The sequence below is a fragment of the Copadichromis virginalis genome, linkage group LG2 (genome assembly GCF_057382275.1).
Source record: "Copadichromis virginalis isolate Kocher_CV1m ecotype Utaka linkage group LG2, C_Virginalis_male_GT1.1, whole genome shotgun sequence".
Lineage (NCBI taxonomy): Eukaryota > Metazoa > Chordata > Actinopteri > Cichliformes > Cichlidae > Copadichromis > Copadichromis virginalis.
The window spans coordinates 23,016,806-23,042,882 of NC_140619.1; the positions used below are offsets into that span (position 1 = coordinate 23,016,806).

The following is a 26,077-nucleotide window of genomic DNA, read 5'->3' on the forward strand; positions in this document are numbered from 1 at the left end:
CATCAGGGAGATAAGATGGTGATCAAAGTGTACATAGCATCGTCCTCTGGATCCACTTCGGTAAGATTCGGGGTGATTGCGTGTGGCTTGTGTGCGTACGAGGTGATTGGGGGGTGTATATGCAGCAGCCAGGCCGAACTTTTTTATTCTACTTAACTGATGTCCACCGGGCTGTCATCCTCTCACTGCGCGGGGTGGCCTGACTCATCAGTAAGCATGCAGCTCTGCCGTCCACCACACTTTGAACGCAGCTCGAGTCTCTCCTTGATTTTCTTTTAACTTCGTGCACAGAGAAAGGGGCAGGGAGGAAGTTTGAGGAGCGAGCGGGCGTCTGTCTTTCTCAGCTGCGGTTTGTCACAGTGCTTCCTGGAGTGGCAGTTTATTGGGTTTTTCAGCTGAAACTAGACTGTGAACAGGAAAGACATGCAGAAAATAAAAAAATCAATAGATGAACTTAAAACGATGTGCAGTGTCACCTGATGCCAGAGCAGGACTCTTGTTTTCCTTCAGTAGAGAGGACATTCTTTTAGCTCCAGACTTGCCAGTTTCTTCCAGAGTGCAGAGGAATGATGGTGATGCAATTCTCCAGGGCCCCCCTTTTAGACAAGCAGCTGCAGCCCTGAAGTAGGGTTTAAGACTTCTGGATCAACATAAACACGAGCATGCAGAAGCGCATTAAACATTGAGTTCTTGCACACTGTATCCTACAACTAGTCAACATCAGATGCGATGAAAACATTGCATTTAGCATCGCGCCTGGTGTCTGCAAAGTCTCAAAACTGTAAACGTGCAAATTTTATCAGGAGAAATGCTCCCAAAAAAAGAACCTTTAAAGATTCCTTTGATAAAAGTGTCCAACTTTATAGTCACTTGTTGTACCCTTGTGCTTTAGATCACCTGTAGGGCGATTTTCCTTCCGCCAGCCGTTTGTTTTCACAGCTCACATACAGGAAATAATCAAACAGAGCCTCCTTTCAGTTGGACTGCTCTGAGTGACTTTATTGCCCTGACAGTAAATGACATTTGCACAGGCTCAGCAGCAGGCTTTAGAGCACAGGAGCTTCCTGTAGAGTCAGAGTGGAGTGAGTTTAGAGCCAGCGATGCCATCAGCGTCCTGGAGTCTGTCTGGGAAAGTGCATTACCTCTCATTGATTTGTTTTTGGTTAAGTCCTCTAGAAGAGGCGTACGAGCTTTTGCACTGTTTTCATAGTCAGCAGAGCAGCAGCGTTAGAGTTCATTTTGTTTGTTCTTACCATGTTTAACTCATTCCCTTTGATTTTTATTTTAGCAGATGCACTATTGTAGATTATTAAAGCATTTACTGAATGTCTGAATTACACAATATTTAAAATCTCTCTTCGCACATTAGCATGAGCAGGCTGCTGAGCGGGAAATCGTGGCGAAAAGCCTCTGTCGCAACTAAGCTTGCTTTTTTGCGTCCGTGTCTACAAAACAGTGTCATCACATTCCTCTACCCAGCCCCATCTGATACTACATTAAGCACTCGAGTATAAATAAGAATGTGCAGAGAGGAACATCCAAAAACAGGGAGATAAGTAGGAGTATTTAAAAAAAATAATATTTCAAGTGTTTTTTGTTCCACAGAGGAAACTGAATGCAGGTCAGAGCAGCAGACTGTGTGAAGTTAGCCAGAGGGCTATATGAGGTTCAGCACTTGACAAACTACAACAGTCAGCATCATCCAGATAGATGGTTTTGTTTTCCAAGACATTAAGTTCTTCTTTGTGTTCGAGCATTGTGTTAGCTTTTGGGGCTGATTGATTTCATGTGAAAGCTGATCCGTACAAGAGTCAAAGGTCAAAAACAAAGTACTGTTATTTGATTGAGCTTCAGTATTAGTTTGTCATAGAAGAGCACAACATCAGATTTACAGTATGTGTCAATAGACAGATTCCAGTTAGAAAAGGCTACAGTATGGTAATGAAAAAAAGAACTGAGGTGAGTTATGTCAACAGTACTGTTCCTCAAAATATGATTTAGCAAAATGCCACAAACTCCAGTTGCATACGTTGCTGCCACTTGGAAAAAACAGGTTTTTTTCTGACAGAAAAAAATGGAAAAAAGGGAACAACAATAAAATTCCAGAAGAATATGATGAGGAAATACTTTATCCCCAAAATTGGGAAATTACCATGTCCCCAAAACATTAAAAAACATAGCTCTATAAAAATAAAACTATCAGAAAAGAAATAGATCTAAAAAATAGATCACTTTACACTAAAGAAATACATATAAGAAATAAATACACAATGTGAGTATTCTGGTAGGAGATGGTAAATGTATACAGTTGTAATTAGAAGTTCAGATACATCCACCATGGTCATGCATGACATGTTATTTTTTTCAGATTTCCTATATCCAAAAACATAAACTTGGTACAAAAGTTTGAAATCGTTTCAGGTTTTCTCTGATATACACAACTTGCCAAGTTTACATACAGGCGCAAGTATATACATATACACTCACCTTGATCAGGCACTTTTGGTATCAACAAGCGTCGGGCATAATTCTGGATCGATATCTGACCATTCTTCTTGGCAGAATTGGTAGAGTTCATTTAATCTAGTTGGTTTGTTTGCACAGGCCTGGCTTTTAATCATAGTCCCAAAATATTAAATAGGGTTGAGGTCGGGGCTTTGGGAAGGCCATTACAGAAGCTAATTGCTAGCATGTGTTATCCATTCCAAAACCAGTGTTTGGATCATTGTCCTGTTGGAACGCAACTCTCTGAGTAACTTTCAACACTTTATCAGTTGATTTAAAATGAAGTTAAAGAATTTGGAGGTAGTCCTCCTTCTTCATTAACAAGAGCATAATGCTAGCCTTTCAAACCTAACAATAGTGTACCAACTGTCGAGCATAATGCTACCACCACCATGCTTGACAGTTGGTACACCTTTACTCCTGCAACACACCTCTTGTCATTGTAGCCAAACAGCTCAATATTTATCCCATCTGAACATAAAACCTTTCCCCAGGAGACATTTGCATTGTGATGTTGAGTTCGTGAAGTCCCATTTTGAAGCTTTAAGATGGCATTATAGCCAAAAAGCATCTTGGTTTTTTGAAGCCACAAGTGGCCATGTTTTGGTTTTGAGTGCTAAAAGAGAAAGACACAGCTATAGACAGTATGGATGTGTCTCACAGGGAGAGACACCCATGTTTAGTGGCTACAATCGTAGACTAACTCAAGGTACAATACTACGAGGACTCAGTATTATCAGCACTACCTCCAGGAGCGACTAGTGAGTAACATTAACAGTGGAATCTGTTAACAGTGCCTGCACGCTTTTATAAAAACAGCCATATTTTGTGCCAGTGCAAGAAGCTGTGTGCAATATATTGCCAAGTGGCCGTTTGATGAACTGGTGTTTTTGGCACTTTCCCACATCGGTTTCAGTTTTTATCCCTGGAGGTTGCTGCTTGACTTTGGTCTGAGCTAGTTATACAGTATGAAGGAGGGTATCACAATGTGAGCTGACATTATTGTATTTCCACCCAGTAATGTGAAGCAGAGCATTTCAATCACTTAGATATATAATATTGTGCTTTCGTGTAAGTTCTCTAGGGATGTTTTCAATCCTGTTGCTAATGGCTCTTTAAAACATAACCCAAATTTCTGATGTTGTATTTGTATGTAAAATATCTTTTATAGAATGCCACCGGGTATCTCAACTGCGCCTGGTTTTGAGCGAGGCCAAGTTTGCCTAACAAACTAGAATCTTTTTTTCCTTAAATACACATATGCCAATGCACATATGCACCTACAACAGTATATCTAGACCATAGACCACAAGGTCGACTTAAACTGCAAATGTCTAACGAGCCAAAGGCACTGGCCAGCACCACGGCACATTTCCTCCCTCATTTCCATGCCTGAACTGCAGCCACACTGTTTTACAATTTCCTTATTGTCACAATAAATGCTCTGTGAATCTGTAATAACCTGAGATGCTGTGGACATGCAGTGTAACTCTCTATGCCCAGGACTTTCGCCCTCAGAATGTCAGCCTTATCATGCTTTTCCCTATTGTGGATTTGATGTTAAGGTTTATAGGTCAGACGTGATTTGGGCTGGTGCTACAGTTCGTTTCTATATCAGCTAATTTTGTTGCTGTTTCACCTCCAGGCAGCAGTATGGGAATTCAGCCAGAGCAACAGTGTAAGGCTCTTTTGTAACTATATTGTAATGCTGACTGAGTACAGGACTGGGTGGAGGCTACTGCTTTTGGTACTTTTCCAGTAAGCAACTGTTTTCAGCTGAAATCAGACGTGATCTAATCAAGACAAACGTTTATCCCTTATGAGCATACAGGGCAGGGGTTGATTCATGTTTCCTCTTGGCGCAAAGAGTGGTTTCTTTCCCATATTCAAATGTTGGGCTTCCGGGGAATATGAAAGGCTATTTGCCTTATCTGTGAAGAGCAACTGACGTTTTAAACATGTTTTCTTTCCTGTCTTATTGAAATTAACATGAGCTGAACCCAGCCCTTAATCAGATGGGGTATTCAATTAGTGTCCACCATATTGATCTAAGCCAGTGTTGTGGATACGGTCCATCCAATCAATTCTTGTCATTGTCTGGCAGCTGTTAATGCCAGAGTTCTGACCTTTTCTGGGATTGATCATGTCTGGATGTGGATTGTCCTGCCATAACTCTCTCACATGATGATAAGGCATGTAAACCAAAGTTCACGTGGTGCAGATTCCACCTCCTTCAACTGTATTCAACTCAGATTCTAGTCAGTCAACAATAATCATTCATGTAACGATATACAGTAAGTTCCGCTGAACTTACTACCAAAAACTAGTTGTTCTTTTAATTAATAATAAACTTAATCTGTACTTCAATCTGTAACTTTAGTACAGGCAAAAGAAAGTTTCAAAAGACTATGAAGTACTTGGAAAAAGTCAGTACACCCTTACTGGTTCCAAAGAAAATAAGATGGCAAGTAGCAGCCAGGCGATGATAACCAAATGCACTTGATTAAAGTGTGAGCACCTATAGGAAAGCAGATGTTGTGGCAGTTTTTGTGGTTTGGAAGAGTGCCACAATCTTCCCAGGAATGGACGTCCCAGTAAATTCACCCTAAGGTCAGAGTTTGCGATGCTCAAAGAAACTGCAAAAACCCAAGAGCTCTCAGTCTGCAGGCCTCAGATAGCATGTTAAACGTTAAAGTTCATTGAGTACAATTAGAAAAAGACTCAACAAGTATGGCCTGTTTGGAAGGTGTTGGCAGCAGAAAAGAACATGGGAGCATGCCTCGGGTTTGCAAAGATGCATCTGAACAAACTGCAAGACTTCTGGAACAATGTCCTTTGGACAGAGAAATCAAAGTTTAGATGTTGGCGTAAAACAAACACAGCATATCAGCACAAACACCTTGTAGCAACCGTCAACAACGGTGGTAGAAGGTTGATGATTTGGACCGGGTACCTTGCGGTCACTGAGTTCACCTTGAGCTCACAGGACTGCATAGACTATTGTGAAAACTTTCTTTTTTACATGACTGTATGTATCTTTTTAGACATACTGGTTTGTGCTTAGCATGGCAACTTTTAAGAGCAGATAGTCGGTGGGTAACAATGGTCTCGTTTAATTTTAACCAAGTAATAATTAAGAAATTTAAACTATATTAAACAAGTGTTCCTGACTTTAAAGCTCAGGCAAGCTATCCGGCAATGTCTGCTATGACTTCAAAAGCATAGTTTGATATATTTTCATATTCTAATAAATCCCCGGAGTTGTCCTACTGGAGTTGTTTATCAAGGTTTCGGACATCCTAGTATAGTAAGCTAATGTGGAATTGCCTGAGTCATTCCATGGGTGTGTCCGTCAGCGTGGGTGTTATCAAATTTAATTACTGTGCCAAGTAAGTGCTATGATGGTAGTTATCAGTGATTTGAAGTGTTTGTTTCAGGCTCCTCTCTCCTAACCCAGATGAAATCAGTTTAGGTAGTCAGCAGTAAGTAATTGTGTGCGAGTGACTCGACACAGGAGACACGGCGCTAAGTGAGTGCTGCACAGCACCTTGAGCTAAACACTGACATCAGGGTGCTATCTTTCTCACAGTGACACCGCTAACATGTTGATGTTCAGCTGGCTTAATTTGATTGTAAGCCAGACTACTTAAGTAAGTTAAGCTTACTTTGATGGTGAAGATATTTAAACAGTCTGGCCTGAAGGAAAACTGCTTACCAATTGTGCAAGACATTCAATAACTGAATGTTATTCTATGACTGAACATCCAACTGCTGGAAATGTTAAAAGGACCGCTTGATTGATTAGGAATCATTGGGTTAGTACCACGAACGCCTGGATTAGATAGAGTAACACAGCTAATGCTGATCAGCATCTATGCAAAAGAAGCAACTCTGACATTAGCGCACCCTTTTTGGTTTTTGCATTATGTTCAGCTAATTACCAGTATTAATTTGCATGCTTGGACTCGATGCAAGAGAAGCATAGTTTATGGAAATGAAACCTCACACTTGCAGGTCTCTGCTGTAAGGCACATACTGGCCTGCCTCACACTTCTTTTTGTGTTCTTCTTCTTAAGAAGAAGAAGATGATTAGATGATTATCTTCTTCTTGAGAAGAAGGAATGATATAAAAGCATTCTGAAGAAATGGATAAGAAGTAAGTGTTTGTTTATTACCACACCCAAATCCAAGGACAGCCAGTTTTCTTTCACCAGGCGCTCAATTCGGGACTCAAGACATGAGGGAGCATTTCAGAGGCCCGGAGCTGGGAGCTCCCACTGCTCAATTAGAGTTACGGTGCAGATGGCATGTGGCCAGTTTGTCCTACAAATTAATTTTGCTTGGCAGCGGTACAATGTAGCCCTGTTGGACCAATGGCCTGAGTGCACCAAAGTGAAGCAGAAAACAGACCAAAGTATGAGAAACCTTATGCTTAACTTGTCGTTGTAACATTTTGAGATTCAAATAATCTCCTGTGATTGTGCAAAACATGCACGTTAGGAGACACAGAGTCTATTAAAAAGCCTTTGAGGTTTCTGCTCGGTTGCTTTATGTTGCATTGCTTTTCGGGGCAGGTGGATAGACAGTGAGAGCTGGTTTTAGGACTTTGCCCTTTGGAGTGAAACTGCCATGATTCAGATTGCAGCCTGGCTGATCACAGAGCACTGTCCTCCATGCCTTAGTGAAGTTTCAACAGCTATTAAATAATCCACCTGTCTCATCTGCATGCCATAAAGCTGGGAGGAACCCTCGCACAGGGGCGTCAGGTCTGGCACAAAGATGATACATCGATCCTTATTATGTGTTTTCGTGGTGAAGTTGGTTTACTTTTGGTGTGTGTGTGCCACTAAGACTGAATGTGTGTCTCTGTGTGTGTGTGTGTGTCTCCATTCAGCAGGCCTTATTTGGCTCGTGTTTGACCAGTTACCTCCTCTCAAGTCCCAGAGGAGCTAATGTTTCCGTCTGGCCTTGTAGGGCCATCCTCCCTCTTAAACACACCCACTGAGAGCTCATTGGACCACAACTTCTCACACACGCACACACACACACAGAAAGACACAGAAGGAGGAAGAAAACAAAGTTAAACACTCACTTTTATGCAGACTGTAGCTTCTTCTTCATCTGTCAGCAGGATGCATTTAGGCTTCTTTGTAAAGAGATGAAACCTTGCAAGATATCACCGTGGCAACCTTGATAGACCTTTATTTCCTTGTTAGTTGTAGAGCTGCATCCCCTTAGATAAAAATGTTGCTTTGCAACAAGCCGGATAGACTATTTTAGAAGTGTGACAAATGACAAATGTGTTAATGTTTAATTTAGTGCTTTTTCCAGTGCAGCAGGATATCCTCCTGTCGAAATCAATCGCATCTGCATAAAATCCCAGACAGTGAGAAAAACAGTGCAGCCTTTGACTAATTTTGAGATGCTTTTATTTTAAACATTTCCTCGGATAATGTGGGGAATTACTGGTGTCTGCAGGCTTCTTCACTGTATGGTGTGTTTTTTGATACAGATGAAGTATAATCTGTGCCTGCTTAGCCTTTCCCATGTTCCCACTTCCTTCACTTACTAGCAGAGTGGTAACTTAGTAACAGAGAGTCAGTGATCTCTGTAGTTCTCACAGGAGAGAAAAAGTCTCCTTATTTCTAAAACAGACTCATGACAGCATGATGAACTGAGGCTCTTGTGTTTCCTCATACGGCTGAGTCATGTTTATCCGACAACTTCCCCCTCTACCATCTTTTCTCATCCACCCGCACACAGATTAAAAAGCAGCAGCAGGATGTGATGGGCTTCCTGGCGGCCAATAAGATCGAGTTCGAGGAGTGTGACATCGCAGCCAACGAGGCTAACAGGAAGTGGATGAGGGAGAATGTCCCAGAGGAATCCAGGCCTGCCACGGGGAACCCGCTCCCCCCACAGATATTTAATGAAACCAAATATTGCGGGGTAAGACACGCACGTGCACACACATGAAATTATTTGCATGCGATCATCTAAGCAGCTACTGTTGTGATAATAAAGCTCATGTCTTCAAGACCACCTGATTAAAAGTTGACCTCAAGTATACAGAGTGTACAGGCGTCATTTATCCCTTTGTTTTGGGTTTATAGACTGCAGCTTCACTGTTCTTTCAGTAGCTGCTGTGCTCAGTGAAAAGGCTTTAATAAAAATACACTCCGTACACTCCCTTCCCAGCACCGCAGAGCTGCCAAACATAGTTAGCAAATAGCTGGTGAACACAGTGGGGAATCTAGCAACTTACAAGACAGCTAGTTTTTTTAAAAGTGGAAACAGAGTTTTTGGAGACTAAAGCTGATACAAAACACGTAAGGTCTCAATATGTCACTGTTCTGCTGCCCCTACGGACGGTAAATAAACAATGGACATAACCCCTGGGTCTGAAAGAATAAACTAATGCAAACTACCTTTAATTTACTTTCTAATGTGCAATAGGGGGAGCTTGTTTACCGTACTTGTCATTTGATCTATAGCCTAATAAATGCTCTCCTGCTGAGTTTATGTTCAGTTTTAAACCTGACTGCTTGCAACATCGTGGCCATTTTTGTAAATGATTTATAGTAAAACTGGTGACAAATCAGGGTGTCTTTTAAGGTATGGTTTCATTTTTAACGTAGTAAATGTGTGTATGCATGTATCAGGCAAAACTCAAGGCTGCTAACATGTTAAGTGAATCACACTGATTATCTCTTCATCATGACACCTGTTAGTGGTTGGGATGTATGAGGGAACAAGAGAACATTTTGTCCTCAAAGTTCATGTTAGAAGTAGGAAAAATGGACAAGTGAAAGGATTTGAGAGAGTTTGACAAGAACCAAATGTTGATGGTTAGACGACTGGGACAGAGCATCTCTTAAACTGCAGCTCTTGTGGGATGTTCCAGGCCAGTGATGAACCACTGACAGAGTCATGAGCGGCCAAGGATCACTGATCCATGTGGGAAGTGAAGACTGGCTTGTGTAGTCCAATCCAATCTGGCTGCCCATGCTGACTGCTGTCCACCAACAATGGGGACGTGAGCATCAGAACTGGACCATGGAGCAATGGAAGAAGGTGGCCTGGTCACATTGAAGGCCAGTTGTCTGTGTGCATCGCTTACCAGGGAAATACCTGACACTAGGATGCCCTATGGGAAGAAGGCAAGCTAGAGGAAGCAGTGCAATGCTTTAGATATTGTTCTGCAGGGTTCAGTCCTGCCATTAATTTAGATGCTACTTTGACCCGTACCACCTACCACTGTTGCAGACCATTAACGTGTTCTGCCACAAAGCAGAAATAGTTCAGGAATGGTTTGAGAAGCACAACAATGAGTTTGAGGTGTTGACTTGGCCTCCAAAGTCGAGCATCTGTGGAACGTGCTGGACAAACAATGATACATGGAGATCCCACCTCTCAACTACAGGAGTGAAAGTATCTGTTGCTAATTTGGTGCCAGATACCACAGCACACCTTCAGGGGTCTAGTGGAGTCCATGCCTCCGCGGGTCAGAGCTGTATTGGGAGCGAAAGGGGGACCAACCCAATAATAGACAGGCGGTCAGAATGTTATGCTTGATCAGGGTATATATATGTACGTATATCCTCCTTAACAAACAGGCCAATCTGAACAAAACTTTGTTGAACATCATCACTCAGACACTGATTATTAGCATCTGTATGTGTTAAAAAAAACAAACATTTATTATAGATCCAAATTCTTTTCATATTCCTCATGACCCTGCAGATGTAAGGCTATGTTCTGTTTGCGTTTATTTTTATGTTCAGTCATAATACAGAGTCCATACGTAACTTAACAGTCACCAAAATTTGTATCCTCTACAAAAATGTAATTGAGTCACCAGGTCACAGGCCTGCGATTTGCCTCACTTCTAGTGAAAAAGCATATATAGTGATTTCTTAGTCATCCACCTCTTATTTGAGAAGTCCACAAACCAATGCATGACATCAACCAGTCTATAGGAGGAGCTATATCCAGACTGACTTTAAGACTTTAAGAAGTTTTCTTGCAATGGCTGTATAAATACACTAATCGCACAATTAAAAAAAACAAAACAATTGTAGGCATTAAGTCTTAAAATGTGACACATGAATTCTGCTTTCCTCTGTTTACTTCCCCATTCATTTTTTTCTATTCAGGAATCAGTTTGGCAGCTGTGCTGATCAGACATACTCTACCAAACACTACACAAACCTGATGCACTGTGTTAGCAGATGTTCGTTTACTCCCTTTGTAAACACTTGGGGCCTTTAGCATGCGTGCACTGTGGCATCATCCTGTGCTGCTAATGGGTGGCTCAAAGTGAAGGTGCACTTGCAGCATGGGCTGTATTGAATGTCACAGACAAAGACGACAGGGATGCTCGCAGCTGTAGAGCTCTTTTGAAAAATCAGTTTTGTGCCCTGGTGGAGAAAGAGGAAGAAGACAAAGGGTCAGAGAAGGAGCGAGGGATCAGGAATGTGCGAGACGGCTAAACCCTAGACGGGCTGAACGTGTTAGCTTGTTTACCCTGCGCTGCATTCTCAAAAGACAATGCCCTCCTATCACACTGACTGCCGAGGTCTGTCCTTGGACAGATAACACAACCTCAACTGTTTCTCACAGCCGCCCAGATTGTTGCCTCAGGCCGCACACGCTCAGAGGCTGTTTCAAATTATCAGCGTTCAGCTTCAGGAGAGCCGGATCTTCTGATTGATCGGCCTTAAACCTCTCTGTTTGTGTTTCTTCCTGCTTCGCAGAACTACGAGGCCTTCTTTGACGCCAGGGAGGAAAACGCCGTGTACGCATTTCTGGGTCTGACCGCTCCTCCGGGCTCTAAGGTAAGCTCACGGACACAGTAACACATGCTGGGTGACTGTCCCTCCTGAGAAGTGCATTCCTACACCCTCAGCCACATTTCCTGTAAAACAATCCTAAATATACACTCGTCTTCGCACTTTAATTTCCATAAAGAAAACACACATTACATAATACATCTGTTCATGATATCCACCACAGCAGGCCTCCTATCGGTTTTGCAGGCTCTCTCGCTCGCTGGCGCCTCCTCTCGGCCACAAAGGGGACTGCAGGGAGGTGTGCCAGTTACCATGGAGACAGAGGGGGTTTTCCTCTGAGCTGTGGCAAGGGATATATTAACCAGTATCCTCCATTTTAATATAACACACTCTGTCCCTTCCCTCTCTGTTTTTTTTCTCTCCAGGAGGCCGAGGCTCAAGCGAAGAAAGGAGCACAGCAGTAGCAGCTTCCCATCGTTCCCGTCCTGACACCTCAGGCCTAACCTACATCTGGACCCAGCCTTGCCTAGACCCGGGGGGGGGGGGGGAATAGAAGCAACACCTTGCTCAGCTTATAAATATAATGAAGGTTTCGATGTACTTTTTCTCATGACGTTTCTGTTTCATAAATCTGCGTTCAGCCGTGCCTTGCTAGCTGTAGTTGAAAGGAGGTGCTAAAGCAGACTATTAAGGGTATCTAAAACAGCTCAGCTTCCTCCCGTTAATCTCAGCCTGATAGTCCTATTGGCCCAATGACATGTCAATCAGAGCATTACCGTGAATGTGTGACTACCCGATTGGGACGACATCATCAGACCCAGTGAAATATACAAAGACAGATTCACTGTTGGCCACAAACAACATCATCCAACCTTTGACTGTAAACATGAATATTATTGTTTTTTAGAGGTTTAATCAGTAGAAGTCTTAAATTTTTCAGCCAAATTGTGTGATCCAGTAACGGTTTTCTCTTACAGTCCCACCCGCTGAGTTTATAGTTACTTTCTGTCGTCTTAAAACTGTTTTATTAGCAAACCCTTTTTCTACAAGATGATATTTGCTTAACAGAAATGACAATACATGCAATTTTGGTGCTTTTTTTGTTTTGTTTTGGGGGAAGTTCTTGTTCCTATTAGAATAAATTTTTTTAACATGGTGTTGGTAAATCCCTGACTTACGTAAACTGGTACAATCGCTCCTCGGAATAAAACGGCAATGACACACAGACAAAAAGAATGACTCTTAAAACAGTCAGCCGATTTTGAAACGAGCTCTGCCTCCTCGCCCCGTGCTGTTCATTTTTTATGTACAATAAATAATTGTAAGTTGACTTGACTTGACGTGTCTGTTTTTGTTTTACTTTAGCGTGTGTCAGTCATCTCAGAAAGTATTCAGAACACGTAACTGTTTCGTAAATGTAGTTTTAAACAAATGCACTGTTTTAATCCATCTACATCCAGGAGACTGATATGTGTCGCTTCTCTAAAATTCTATTCAAAATCTCAATCTGAAGTAACTAAATAATAACAAGTATTCAGACACTTTACTGTGGCCCTCCAAACTGTGTCAGACTGGCAAACTCACGCTGGTCAAACACTTTACACCACATGTCAGGACCAAAGAGTCCCAGGAGTTGTCAGTGGACCTTCAAAATAAAACTCTCCCAATCAGGAAAAGCGCATGTAACCTATTCTAAAGCTCTGCGCGTTACCACCAGCCTCAACAGCTGTGAAATGTAAGAATAGACATTGATTAAATTTGACTGTAATAGCACAAATAGGTCCTATCTCAGATAGGTGTTCACTTTAACAGAACCTACCCAGAAGACTTGAAGCCACTAAAAGTATTAATGAAATTCAGAATGTGAAACCTCTGGAGCTGATTATCATTTGAATAACACATAAAGACAAAAACTGCATTTCAAAAGTGCTTTAAGTTCTGTAAGGCACCGTGTATTCTCTCACCAACTTAGTGGTAAGGACAGGAGTCCTAAGGTGAGATGCGTAAACCTTCCTTTCGAGGTTTCTTAAGGTTTGTGGATGGTTATATGATCAATAGAACCAAAAGAAAAGATTTCCCATATAAACATCTCATATGATGTCAGTTACATAACTGTTTCAAGGAAAACGAAACGAAATTGTATCAGACTGCTGTTTTTCAAACTAAAACAGCCTACCTCGTTTATCACAGCAGAGTTATTTTGATTGTTACTTTTTGAATTGGGTCTGATTCTGAGGTTATTAGCCACTAAACGCCACGTTATATAAACTTTTCCACAGACTTTAAATATAATTATTCTCTGACTTTGAATGAATGACTGTTACTTGAACTGAACTTTTCCTTTGCTTAAGTAACGGAGCAGGATACCACCTGCTCCTCAACCTGACGATGTTAACTTATCCTGTTATGTAAAAATGAGCTGTTCTCATTTTTTTAACTCAGATTTTCGGTTATAGATTAAATAAAGGAAGTGCCGGGGCGGGAAGGTGGAGGGGGCAGTTCTTATATGCAGAAGTGAAACCAGACTGGAGATCTTTATAACCGCACTTACAGTCACGCAGTGCCATTAGTGCATGCAAGTGACCGAAGAAGCAAAAGAGGCAGAGGAAAAAGAAGGCCAGTTACTAGGCGGGCATGTTGGCTGAAGGTTTTCTCAGACTGCTGGTGTACAGGGAGGAGAGAAAGTTTGCCTCCAATTCCAAGCAAAGGAGATTGCAGACAAGTGGTCATTGTGCTGATCCATCCAACTGTGCTCGCTCTGACTCGAGCTCTGCAGTCCCAGGGGTGCATTCAGCAGAAGCAGGTAAAAAAAAGAAGCCTTTTTTGCGATTACAAACAACAAAACATGTTGGAACAACTGTCCCATATTAGTGTGACAGACAGTTATTCTGCAGTGGGGTTTATGCAGTAACTTTGTATCCTGCTGCAGTCTAGTTCCCTCTAACTAACAAGCTTCCTCTTTTTGTTAAATGCAAACTTACCAACACACACACATCAACAGTCACTGGTTTAAAATGGTTGGTGGTGCAGTTGATAGAACTAACGCCTCACAACAAAAAGCTTTTTCTCTTAATTCAGTTAAGTTTTGGTTCATTTCCAGGCAGAGTTTGCTCATTCTGGTTATTTATTTATAGTTTGAACATGTTTAGTTTTAGGTTAGTTTGTGTTAGTTTTAGTCTTCGTGAATTCTTATTGTATGGAGGGCAGATGTCAGAGGTTAGATTTAGGAAAAGCAGTACAGAAACTACACGAAAAACACAGAACCTTCTGAAAGCAGTGAACTCACAGTCTTGTAAAAACCCAAAATGTTTCTGTCAAAGAATCGTCAGGCAAGTTTTGATCAAATTTTAGCAAACTAACAAACTATGAATATATTCTCTATACTTTTTGTTTTATTTTATTTTAGTTATTTTTCTTCACAAAATCACTTCATTTCGAGTTTTTTTTTGTTCAAAGGTGTGATTTTTATTCTCTTTTTATTTAACTATTATAACCTTTTTTTGAACGTAATAGAATAAAGTGTGGTACAGGTGACAGTGGATTTATGATATTTTAAAGGTAAAAACTTGTTGAATCTAAAACTAATAATACCCATATTGTAGTTTGGTTAAATAATTTAACAGCTGTATTAAATAATTAAATATAGCTAATAAGAAGCAATCCATTTGTAAATAATCATTTGTCCTTTATCTGGTTTCATATTGGGGAAAAAATTGTAAGCAAGCATGTAACCAGTTTCTCTTCTGTAATCAGGGATCATAGAGGAAGATCTAAACTCCAGCCAACCCCAGATTCTCAAAGTGGTGCCTCAGAGACGTGTAGCCCTCTCAATCCCTACTGACCTGTACCCCCTTTACATAGAAGACTGTAGCTTGCTGGAACAGTATCCAGACCTGCAGGTGGCTGACTCAGGCCGCATCACACACAATCTACTGAGAACTGCTGTCAGCCAGCATGATTTCTGCATCCAGTCTCCCATCTCTCAAGTTTGTCCAAGCACAGCCCAGCAAGAGCCACAGAATTCAGTACCATCCATACCAGACCAGGGTTATCTAGCAATGGGGGACAGTGTGAACATCAGCCTGGATCTGCCTGGATCGGGGCTAGAGCCCATGTCTAACTCGGTGCTGAACGGGCTGCTGGAGAAACAGCTGGAGGAGGTGTACATGCAGCATCTAACTGAGAACTTAGCTCGGTGCAACTCCCACCTGGGGAACAGCCTCCTGCACGGCCTGGTGCCCCCGCCGCAGCCTAGCAGCCAGTCAGAGGGGCCAGACTCATTACTGGGATGCATGGAAGAAAGCACAGAAGACAGCAGCAGTAAAATTAGTTATCTGAACACCCATAACTTAGTGCCCTGCTCCTCCAACTTCAGCTCCCCAGTGTTGAGGATTTCAGAGGCGGAAAATCCTCATCCGCAATGATCCTGCAAAAGCTTTAAATATTGTGACCTAGACGACTTTGCTTCAGTGCTTCACACCCAAGTTTACACACACACAATTGTATCCACTATATCAGTGCTATTTTTATACAAAGCCTTGCTCTCTTGCTTAAGATGCCTGAAACTTAGTTGCTTTCATATGCCATCTTCTGTTAGATTTGAGTATTACACCACCGGGGAGCTACTTGTTATACATTCAAATGTATTTTACTGACTTATAGTTGGGAATGTGTTAAGTGTTTGATTTATAATAAAGCAAGATATAACAAAGTATCAGCTTGTGGTTGTTTACAACTGCGTTTTATTAATCTGTTGCTTTTTACCAACACCTGTAAAGCCATCTTGTACCCATCTACTTACTTAGACAGCAGAAGGCTGGATATTGACATTTATGTGCGCTATGAAAAAATATGGTGTGCAAAGGTTTTTGCTACCAAATAACTGATTCAAGTGTGATTACAAAAAGCCTTCGGACTGCCTGATATCTAATAGAGGTCAGGAGAAAAAGGTGATAATGCTGGCATGTTAGCAACAGAGATTAAACACAACCCCACCGACAAGGCCCCCCTTTAACACAAGCACAAACTTTACATGTTATCGACCAGTTCTATGCAAACGTGTCTGATTAGGTTTCCATGATGATTTCCACGGGTGTATACACATCACCTAGTTTGATCTCCGCTGGCAGATAAAGGAATAGGAGAAAGCAGGTTCTTCCTGTAGTCCTGAGAAAGATGTTACCTTGTTAAGTTTAGAGAATAGGCTTTAGTACAGCTGTTTCCACCATGATTATTATTAGTAGTGGTTAGGTTTTTGTTTAAAGGGACCCGAAGATCACTCTAGCTTTGGCATCAACTGTCAGAGCAGCAGTCTCAAGAAATATGATTGATCTGGCTGCTAAGAGAAAACACAAATCGTCCTCACAAGTAGGCATCCTGCAGTGAGGTTAATGGTAATTCATTAACATGCACCAACATAATCTTTGGAAGCCTAAGGCATGCTATTCATCTGTGAAAAGAGATGGAAAACAGAGATTTAACTGAGGTTATCCTGTAATTAATAGATTAGAATTGGCAGTGTGATCAGGCTTTGTTATATGTAGCCTCTGTGTGGAGATTATGGCAGGTAAATCCAAGGTAATTTAGAGGAGCTAATCTAAAAATTGAATACAAAGACAAAGAACAGGGGTAAATTAGATTTAACTTGTGGGAGATGTATTAGTCCCAAACCAAGTGAACAGAGGAAATTAAGTTATTATGTTTCATCTGATATAAGCTTGAAGTCTATTGAGATGGATTCAAATACCTCATGTTTGTTGTTAAATGTGTTCATCTGAACCCAGTCTAACTTAACACTTGTTTCAACCAAGTCAAACTATCAGTCCGTGGGTTTTTTTGGTCAGTTTGCTCTGAGCTACAGTCTTTGTATTTTACTATCTGTCCATTACCAGCAAATTTATAATCATTTTCATCAATTCATTTTTAAGAGTTTTACTTCATCATGAATTCATTTTTATTTAAACCACTTCTCAATGACTTTCAGATTATGCTTAGCATTACATTTAGCTAAGCGTAGCTAAAGGTAATGCTATGTCAATGATGGTTAAATGTTTTGGATATTCTTGTAGCTAACTTGTTATTATCATCATTATTTTTTAGCTAACTATGAAACAATTCTACCACTACTTTTTTCTGCTATGCTATTTAACGTCAGTTTAGTGTTTCACAATATGTTAATCCAGCCCGTTAGCTAACAGTTTCAGCTGTTTTTAGCTATACGTTTAGCTAGCTATTTCAAGTATTTATTATTCACTCTGGCCCAGTATTCATGCTATTCTAATCATTTTTGCCCTCTCTTTGTCTATTTGAAGTCCTTATTCATAACTCACGCCTGTTCAGGATCACACAATTTATTTACTAAAATATTTTTTAATTTTTCTGATTAGCAAAGCTAATATTGCCACATACCAACTACTACAGAGGTATCCCTGAGCAGTGTAGGCTACCTCATGTTTTGAATCACTTCCCCACTTCACATTGATAACATTATACCTTATTAGGGGCCCTATCCAGTGTAATTACACAAGTGTTTTCAGCTGGTTGATTAGACCTCAGTAAAGGCAGAAGCAAGCAGGAGTTATATAAGGTCCTGTGGTAGAAAGTGGAAGCTATTCAACTTTAACAGGTTCCGGCATCATCAAAAGGATGTGGTGTACTGGTATCCATGATGCATGCTGTTTACAGGGATTACAGGACATTAATTCATGCTTTAGCAAAATCAAGTGATATGAAAACCCATGACTGAAAATAGATTTTTTTTAAAACATAAAACTAAATTATCTGCAACTTAATAACTGAATTAAAATGGCATACCTGATTTAGGCTCGCACACAGGCAACATTAGAAATTTAGATTCAAGTCAGTTCAGAGCAGTTGTCTGACCTGAAACAGGACGGACGGCAGGCAGGAGGCTCTCAGTCAAGTCTGATACACAAGACAGTTTCCACCGTTTATAGGTGTGTACACCTACATTACACAACATTCATGGCTTTACATGTCCTATAATTAAATTGAGTTCTAAGCAAATAAAATTAATGAAGTGATTAAATTAATTAAGAATTAGTAGCTTTATTCTTATGAATTTGCAATACAAAACTACATAGTGAAAACACTCAGATGAGAGGGCATCTCTACTTATAGCACAGGTGTATGTGTAAGGTGTGATGAACAGTGACTCTGTGTCATTAAATGTTCTTGTGAACAAGTAACTTGGTATTTAAGTTACTACTGTTAAAGTAAAAGATGAATGAAAAGGGATTTAGGAAAAAAAAAGTAAACCTTGTTAGAAAGATCCGAATTTATAATGTTTGTTTGTGCTGATATTCCCAATCATGTATTATAGAATTTACACTGAACAAAAATATAAACGCAACACTTTTGTTTTTGCTCCCATTCCCCATGGGATGGACGTAGAGACCTAAAATTCATTCCAGATACACAATATAACCATCCCTCCCAAACAGTGGTCACAAATCAGTCCAAATGTGTGGTAGTGGGCACATCTGCTATATTGAGATAATCCATCCCACCTCACAGGTGTGCCACATCAGGATGCTGATCTGACATCATGAGTAGTGCACAGGTGTACCTCAGACTGCCCACAACAAAAGGCCACCCTGGAATGTGCAGTTTTTTGCGCTATTGGGGGTCTGGGGACCCAGAACCGGTCAGTATCTGGTGTGACCACCATTTGCCTCATGCAGTGGAACACATCGTCGCATGGAGTCTATCAGATTGTCAATTGTGGCCTGTGGAATGTTGGTCCACTCCACTTCAATGGCTGTGCGAGGTTGTTGGATATTCGTGGGAACTGGTACACGCTGTCGTATACGCCGGTCAAGCACATCCCGAACATGCTCAATGGGTGACATGTCCGGTGAGTATGCTGGCCATGCAAGAACTGGGACATTCTCAGCTGCCATCTGCCCTGAACAATGTGAACCATGATTCATCCGTGAAGCGCACACTTCTCCAACGTGCCAGACGCCATCGAATGTGAGCATTTGCCCACACAAGTCTGTTACGGCGACGAGCTGGAGTCAGGTCAAGACCCCGATGAGGACGACGGGCATGCAGTTGAGCGTCCCTGAGACGGTTTCTGACAGTTTGTGCAGAAATTGTTTGGTTGTGCATAGAGATGGACCGATCCGATATTACGTGTCGGTATCGGTCCGATACTGACCTAAATGACTGGATCGGATATCGGAGAAAAATAAAAAATGTAATCCGATCCATTAAATATCACGAAAGCACCTCACAAAACTTGCAACACGCCGTAACTCGCCTCAGAACGTCGGAGCAGTATGCATCACGTGATAGAGCAGCTGTGGCATGCGGGACCTGTTGGTGGTCTGGATAGCATTTGGAGCTTCGCTAGCAACCTGGCATTTCATCTCCGACAAAGTTATCCCCGAGAGAAGTAAAGCAAGTGTGTAAGTCCATCTCTGAATGTTTGTAAAGCATTCCCACGTTAAGCTTAACGAGCGACTGCCTCTCGCTCTCCCAATCGTGAAACTGCTAATGATCAGCTGATCGGCTTTTCTGTTGTGAGTCTCTCTTGTTTGTTTTTGGCCCACTTTGCGCCAGAAAGAGGAAACCAGCGGCTGAACAACAGCAGCACGTTTAAGCTTGATAAGCTGTTGTTAGAATTTATTTAATATTTCTTTCTACACCAGGATCTTTTTCTACGTAGCTGACGCTGGTAACTGTGCAGGGGCGGATCTAGCAAAGTTTAGCCAGGGGGGCCGATAGGGCATTAACTGGGAAAAGGGGGCACAAAGACATACTTTTCTTTCTTATTCTCATTTAAAATGTCTAGCTTTTAATAAATAATTATCTGACACCCAAAGTTTTAATTTGATGTAAAATGAATAGAAGTCAATTACTGTATATAGTGACTATTAAGTCTAATATATATACCCTAGTAAGCTATAGTACTTTTTCCTTTGGGAAGGTACCATCTGTGCAGTCTGCAATTTTGTTGAAGAAAGATGTTGAATCTATTTAATATTTCTTAAAAAATAATTGATTTCTGTGCATTTTTTTCACACTTCATCAAATTAAGGTTGATTACGTCGATTAAGCATCATGAGGTGGAGCGTGAGGGGTGGTTCCCTATTTTTTATTTATTTATTTTTGTTGTTGCTGGGAGTTGGAACCCTATTAGTTAGGTTGCTTAATATTTACGCTAAGTACTCTTTAAAATACCAGAATAGGGAGGATGGTGTAGGTTTAAGTTTATTAGATTGATCAGTATTGCTGAACTATGAAATATTTTTTTTGTATACAGGTATAACAGAATAGCTTTAGTGTAGTTGTTGTTTTAAACTTGAGTATGAACTTGCAGACTTGCAAAATGCAGCAAGATATTTAAAAAACAGTTTTGTTGATTAAAAAACACTATATCGGATTCATATCGGTATCGGCAGATATCCAAATTTATGATATCGGTATCGGTATCGGACATAAAAAAGTGGTATCGTGCCATCTCTAGTTGTGCAAACCAATTGTTCCAGCAGCTGTCTGGGTGGCTGGTCTCAGACGATCTTGGAGGTGAACCTGCTGGATGTGGAGGTCCTGGGCTGGTGTGGTTACACGAGGTCTGCGGTTGTGAGGCCGGTTGGATGTGCTGCCATATTCTCTGAAACGCCTGTGGAGACGGCTTATGGTTGAGAAATGAACATTCAATGCACGGGCGACAGATCTGGTTGACATTCCTGCTGTCAGCATGCCAATTGCACGCTCCCTCATTGCTTGTGGCATCTGTGGCATTTTGCTGTGAGACAAAACTGCACATTCCAGGGTGGCCTTTTGTTGTGGGCAGTCTGAGGTACACCTGTGCACTACTCATGATGTCAGATCAGCATCCTGATGTGGCACACCTGTGAGGTGGGATGGATTATCTCAATATAGCAGATGTGCCCACTACCACACATTTGGACTGATTTGTGACCACTGTTTGGGAGGGATGGTTATATTGTGTATCTGGAATGAATTTTAGGTCTCTACGTCCATCCCATGGGGAATGGGAGCAAAAACAAAAGTGTTGCGTTTATATTTTTGTTCAGTGTACATTCATTTTTATACATTAATGGCAAGTTAGTTGATTATATATTACTTACATCCAACCACTCCAGGATCAAAGAATATTTCTGAGGGTGGCGTGAGTTGGAGTTGTACTGAAAGTCTAAGGTGAACAAGGGGAACAGGAATAACTGCACAGTCCACGGATGTGAGATTGGGCGGAGCAACGCCTGTCTGTCAGCAATCCATGCGATGGAGGGTGTGTTTACTGATATTACCTCCTCTGTCTGTATCAGTGGCTGAATCGTGTAAAATGATTAAACGCTGTGCAGCATGTAGATGATGGACTGTGTGTAAACTGCAGAGGGTCAAGATGTTTCATCTCTGGTCTGACGTGGACTGACATGTCTTCCCATCACCTTCCTCACACGCGATTTGAAGTCCGCCAGGTTGATAGTCAGTAAGTTTGGACTTTGTCAACTTCTCCAGTAGAGGAATCAAACAGGATGTTTTTTCCATTTCAATGGTATCTTCTCCTGCTTCAGACTCGGGTTGTAAATATGACTTAGAGTCACAAACGGACTTGCTGCTTCTTAGTTTCTCCAGCTGTTTTCTAACATGGCCAGAAGTTGCAGTCAGGCATTGTGTGTTAATCAGAGGTGGAGAGGTCTGATCCTCAGTGAGTTCACTTGTAGGGAAGAAGGGACGAAGGGCAAAATCACTGAGGTAGTGAGGGTGTGTAAAAAAACCAAAACAACTCTTAGCTTTTAAATGTTCTCTTGGACTGGAGAAGAACAACTAACAACTTTCCAGAAGCACAAACAGATTTTAAAGCAACAGAAAAAAAAAAAATCACATGCCATCTGCCTAACATTTTGGAAAAGGGAACAAGTCACACAAGCAACATATTTTTAACTTTTTGTTTGTTTTCTGTGTAAATGACCCGTACAACTAAACTCACTAAACCAATTATTTTTGTGCACTTATACAGTGGAAGGCTTATTCTGACACAGATCCTTGTGTTTGCAGTGGAACTGACGGACTGCACGCATATTGGCATAAAATATGTAAAGACGATAAACCGAATTTAATAAGAAGCCAGTGGGAGGAAGAGATACTGTCTTGGCTGATAATTAAAGCCTTTTTCTCACCACTAGGCAACATATTTGTAACTGTAATTCAAACTATTTCAATAATCACAACATGCCGCATCAACAATAAGTTGCTTGTTTGAAATGAAAGATTGCAAATCAAATAAGCCACAGCAGAACACAAATTCCACCAAATGAAGCACTGCTACCACAGCATGAGAACAAACACTGAAAATGAGTCCATTATCGGAGAAGCCCTTTCTCTGCTAGGTAAACAAAATATATTAACAATTATTGCAATCTATCTAAGCTTTGTGCACAAAAAACCATCAGTGCTAATACCCTGGCTGAATCTTGTGCATGTGTACTTGCATTACTTATGCCGTGGGGACACAAATGTGTGTACACAGGCACATATTGTGGACTTAAAGCAATTCCCTGTAATGGAAATAATCATATTTTGGGTTTTGTTTTGGCTTCCAGTTAGGGTTCATTTTCAGGAAATGGATGTAATGTTCTTTGAGTTGCTGATGAGACCGTCTGTGTGTGTGACACACCCCTTGAGCTCTGTGCTGCTGGTATCATTGCTAGCTCAGGGATTCCTGTGCACATTAGTGGCTGCATGAGTCCCAGTCAGGTTGTTTTGTGTGTCTCGCCCCCACCCCCCATCTCCATAGTCCCACTCCTATTCTCTGCCTCTCTCTGCTGTTGTCCCAGCATGGCTGCAGGATGACTGCTCTGTGGACTCTCTCTCTGCTGCTCTCTGCCAGTCTGTTGGGCTGTCTGGCTGTGACCTCTCCCGATGGGAGCCCTCTGCCCCACAATCTGCCTCCCTCGCTGGGCACCAACAGTAGCGATGGCAGCCTGTCTGTGGATCTACCCATGGCTCTGAGGGTGTTCAGCATGGACTATCACCACGTACAGGCTCCCTTTGAGATCGTGCTGTGGATCATGCTGGCCTCACTGGCCAAGCTGGGTAAGCCTCAGTTGTGCTCACACTCATCCACGAGAAGCCAGATTCTTTCATATATAATATAATGTATATAATATCTATTATTTTTCTACATTTCTAGTTATTTCCAGGATTTTTTAAAACTCACACCAAACCTCAAGTTAACAATCTGTTCTATCAATGAAAGAGTTTATCTGAGTACAATGGTAGTAGTCCTCCCTCGGTATAGCTACAGAGCGATTTAGTCAGAACTCCACAAAGTTCGGATCTTGCTGATTTCCTTTTACTCCCTCTCCGTTTCTCATTCCCTCAGGTTTTCACTGGTCAGGTCGAGTCCCTGCAGTTGTCCCCGAAAGCTGCGTCCTCATCATGGTGGGCCTCCTGGTTGGAGGTGTGATCTATGGGGTGCGCCACTCTGCTCCACCGACTCTCAGCGCCGATGCTTTCTTCCTCTTTCTGCTGCCACCCATCGTGTTAGATGCGGGATACTTCCTGCCAGGCAGGCTGTTCTTTGAAAACCTTGGTACAATCCTCTGGTTGGTAGCTTTAAAATGTTTGATTTTTGTGTGTGTGCGTGTGTGTGGAGGCATTCGTATGCAGATTGCGTTGAACAGAATGAAAGTACGCCATTTCCACATAAAATATGAGTAGAAAGAGTTTGATTTAAAAGTCAGAATTAGACTCTTTATTTTGGTTTTACCCTTTAAAGCCTTCTTCTACCTCTACGTCTGAATCATCAGTGTAAATTACACAATATAAAATAAAAATTCAAAAGAATAAATTGCAAAAAAAAAAGAAGTCATGATGCACCAAATATGATACAAATTGAAATTCACAAACAGAAATCTATATTTTATTTATTTATTGTTTACATTTCTTCAAATGATTTAATGAATGCTCTACTTTCAAAAACAATTGAATTTTGTGGCAATTATTTCATGGTTCAGGCTCAGGGTTGAAATTTGAAACATCCAAATGATAATTATTTGATCTCCTGCTTAATTCATCATTTTGATCGTGTACCAAGAATTGGACAGTCTCTAATTTTTATGACGGTTTTATTTTAATGGAGAGAACCAAGATATAAACATCCCTGCATGTCACTGAGTGAAATGAGTATTTGGTTTCCTACAGCCCAGCCAGATTTCTGCCTCCCACAGAGTCACAGGATTGTTTGACTGGAATGGGTTAAAGCCGCGGTCCCCAACCCCCGGGGCATGGACCGGTATCGGTCCATGAGCCGTTTGGTACCGGGCTGCAAGAGTTGAAGCTTGGGTGTGAAATTTATGGTTTTCAGGGTTTTTATTGTTATTTTTTTAAAATCGTTTTTATTGTTAACTTGGTTTCCCTGGTTCTTTTCCCGTGGTTATGGATAGATCTTTTTTTTTGGGTACCGGTACTGGTTTTATTTGGTTGTATTTATCTGCAACAAAAATAGAGACTCTTCAATTCTTTGTAAGTGAGTGAACTTACAAATTCAGCAGGAGACCTAATAATCATTTTACCCCTCTGTGTCATGTATGGCTGTGTGGCAGACAGATGAAACAAAGGGAGTGAACTAAAGGAGGCAGTTTCATGTGCTGTAACACGGTGCTTGAAATAAAATACAAAAACAATAACAAATAGAAACTAATAAAAGATAAACTAGAAACTAACGAGAGGATGGGCAACAATTGTAAACACAGCTGGAACCTATACAGACTAATAGGACAGGGGAAGTAAAACTGAACATACTGTACAAGGATGAGAGACTGTCAAAATAAAACAGGAAGTACAATAAAAACAGAGAAGAAGACTAACACACACTGGAGACATGACCGACAGGGGAACACAAAACTAAGAGACAAGACATGAAGACAACGTGAAGACAAGGCTGAATGAACACAGAAGAAGACGAGACACTGAGGGAGGAAGAACTCTAAGATTACTAAGAACTGACCATGAACTTAGGAATCACATTGAATATTCAAAATAAACATGACGCACTGCATATGTTACCACATTTGTCATATTTTGAGCTTATTTTTGTGGACCTGAGTGGCTAAACTCAGATATTCATCGAGCATTTGTTAAAGGTACCTGGAGCAGGTGTCTTAAAGCTGGTTTCTTGTGCATGTGCAGGTATGCAGTGCTGGGGACCTTGTGGAACGTCCTGGGCATCGGCCTGTCTCTGTACGGTGTTTGCCTGCTGGCTCAGAGCTCACTAGGAGATGTCTCTCTGCTCCACTGCCTGCTGTTTGGCTCCCTGATCGCTGCTGTAGACCCAGTGGCGGTGCTTTCTGTTTTCCAAGAGATGCAAGTTAACGAACAGCTGCATATCCTGGTGTTCGGAGAGTCACTGCTCAATGACGCCGTCACTGTGGTGAGGAGAGAAGCGGTGCGTGTTTCAGGTACCTAAATGAAACACTTGATACTCATAGACGTTTCTTCCTCTCAGGTGCTCTACAAGCTTTTTGAGTCCTTCCTCCGTCTGCCATCAGTGTCAGGGCTGGATGTTTTGCTGGGGGGCTGCAGGGTGGTGGTGGTCGGAATCGGGGGCTTGTGTGTAGGTCTCTTCTTCGGCCTGCTGGCAGCCCTCACCTCACGTTTTACCTCCAGGGCCCAAGTCATCGCCCCGCTCTTTGTCTTCCTCTATTCCTATTTGTCTTACCTTACCTCAGAGATGCTTCACCTCTCTGGGATCATGGCGTGAGTGCTGCTCAGAATCATCTGAA

At 41.5% G+C, this 26,077-nt stretch overlaps 3 protein-coding genes and 1 long non-coding RNA gene across 10 annotated transcripts in view; 3 read left to right on the forward strand and 1 right to left on the reverse strand.

Moving 5' to 3' along the window:
* On the forward strand, positions 1-12,627 carry sh3bgrl (SH3 domain binding glutamate-rich protein like). The gene is made up of 4 exons (XM_085474235.1): positions 1-60; positions 8,269-8,454; positions 11,262-11,342; positions 11,723-12,627. Exons 1-4 carry the CDS (start codon positions 16-18, stop codon positions 11,759-11,761), a joined length of 351 nt encoding a protein of 116 aa, XP_085330361.1. The 5' UTR covers positions 1-15; the 3' UTR covers positions 11,762-12,627.
* LOC146717303 (uncharacterized) lies at positions 1-18,234 on the reverse strand. 3 transcript variants are annotated; one of them, XR_014923154.1, is made up of 4 exons: positions 18,111-18,234; positions 15,506-15,580; positions 10,717-10,925; positions 1-406 (listed from the first exon to the last, which is right to left on the reverse strand). It is a non-coding gene; the product is annotated as an uncharacterized LOC146717303 (long non-coding RNA). The 3 variants fall into 3 exon arrangements; XR_014923152.1 differs by lacking the exon at positions 1-406 and having other exon boundaries at positions 10,349-10,925; XR_014923153.1 differs by lacking the exons at positions 1-406; positions 18,111-18,234 and adding an exon at positions 17,044-17,104 and having other exon boundaries at positions 10,349-10,925.
* LOC146717304 (uncharacterized) lies at positions 13,804-16,003 on the forward strand. The gene is made up of 2 exons (XM_085474221.1): positions 13,804-14,100; positions 15,051-16,003. Exons 1-2 carry the CDS (start codon positions 13,932-13,934, stop codon positions 15,719-15,721), a joined length of 840 nt encoding a protein of 279 aa, XP_085330347.1. The 5' UTR covers positions 13,804-13,931; the 3' UTR covers positions 15,722-16,003.
* LOC146717305 (sodium/hydrogen exchanger 2-like) overlaps positions 16,410-26,077 on the forward strand; it is a 13,618-nt gene continuing 3,950 nt past the window's right edge. For 2 of the 5 annotated variants that reach the window (XM_085474190.1, XM_085474197.1), the window contains exons 1-5: positions 16,410-16,664; positions 23,129-23,387; positions 23,677-23,899; positions 25,485-25,725; positions 25,801-26,051. In XM_085474190.1, coding sequence (XP_085330316.1) covers positions 16,620-16,664; positions 23,129-23,387; positions 23,677-23,899; positions 25,485-25,725; positions 25,801-26,051 — 1,019 coding nt within the window. In that variant the 5' untranslated portion in view covers positions 16,410-16,619. Of the gene's footprint in view, positions 16,665-16,755; positions 16,875-23,128; positions 23,388-23,676; positions 23,900-25,484; positions 25,726-25,800; positions 26,052-26,077 lie in introns of those variants that run through there. The other 3 variants (XM_085474202.1, XM_085474209.1, XM_085474215.1) reach the window with 3 other exon arrangements.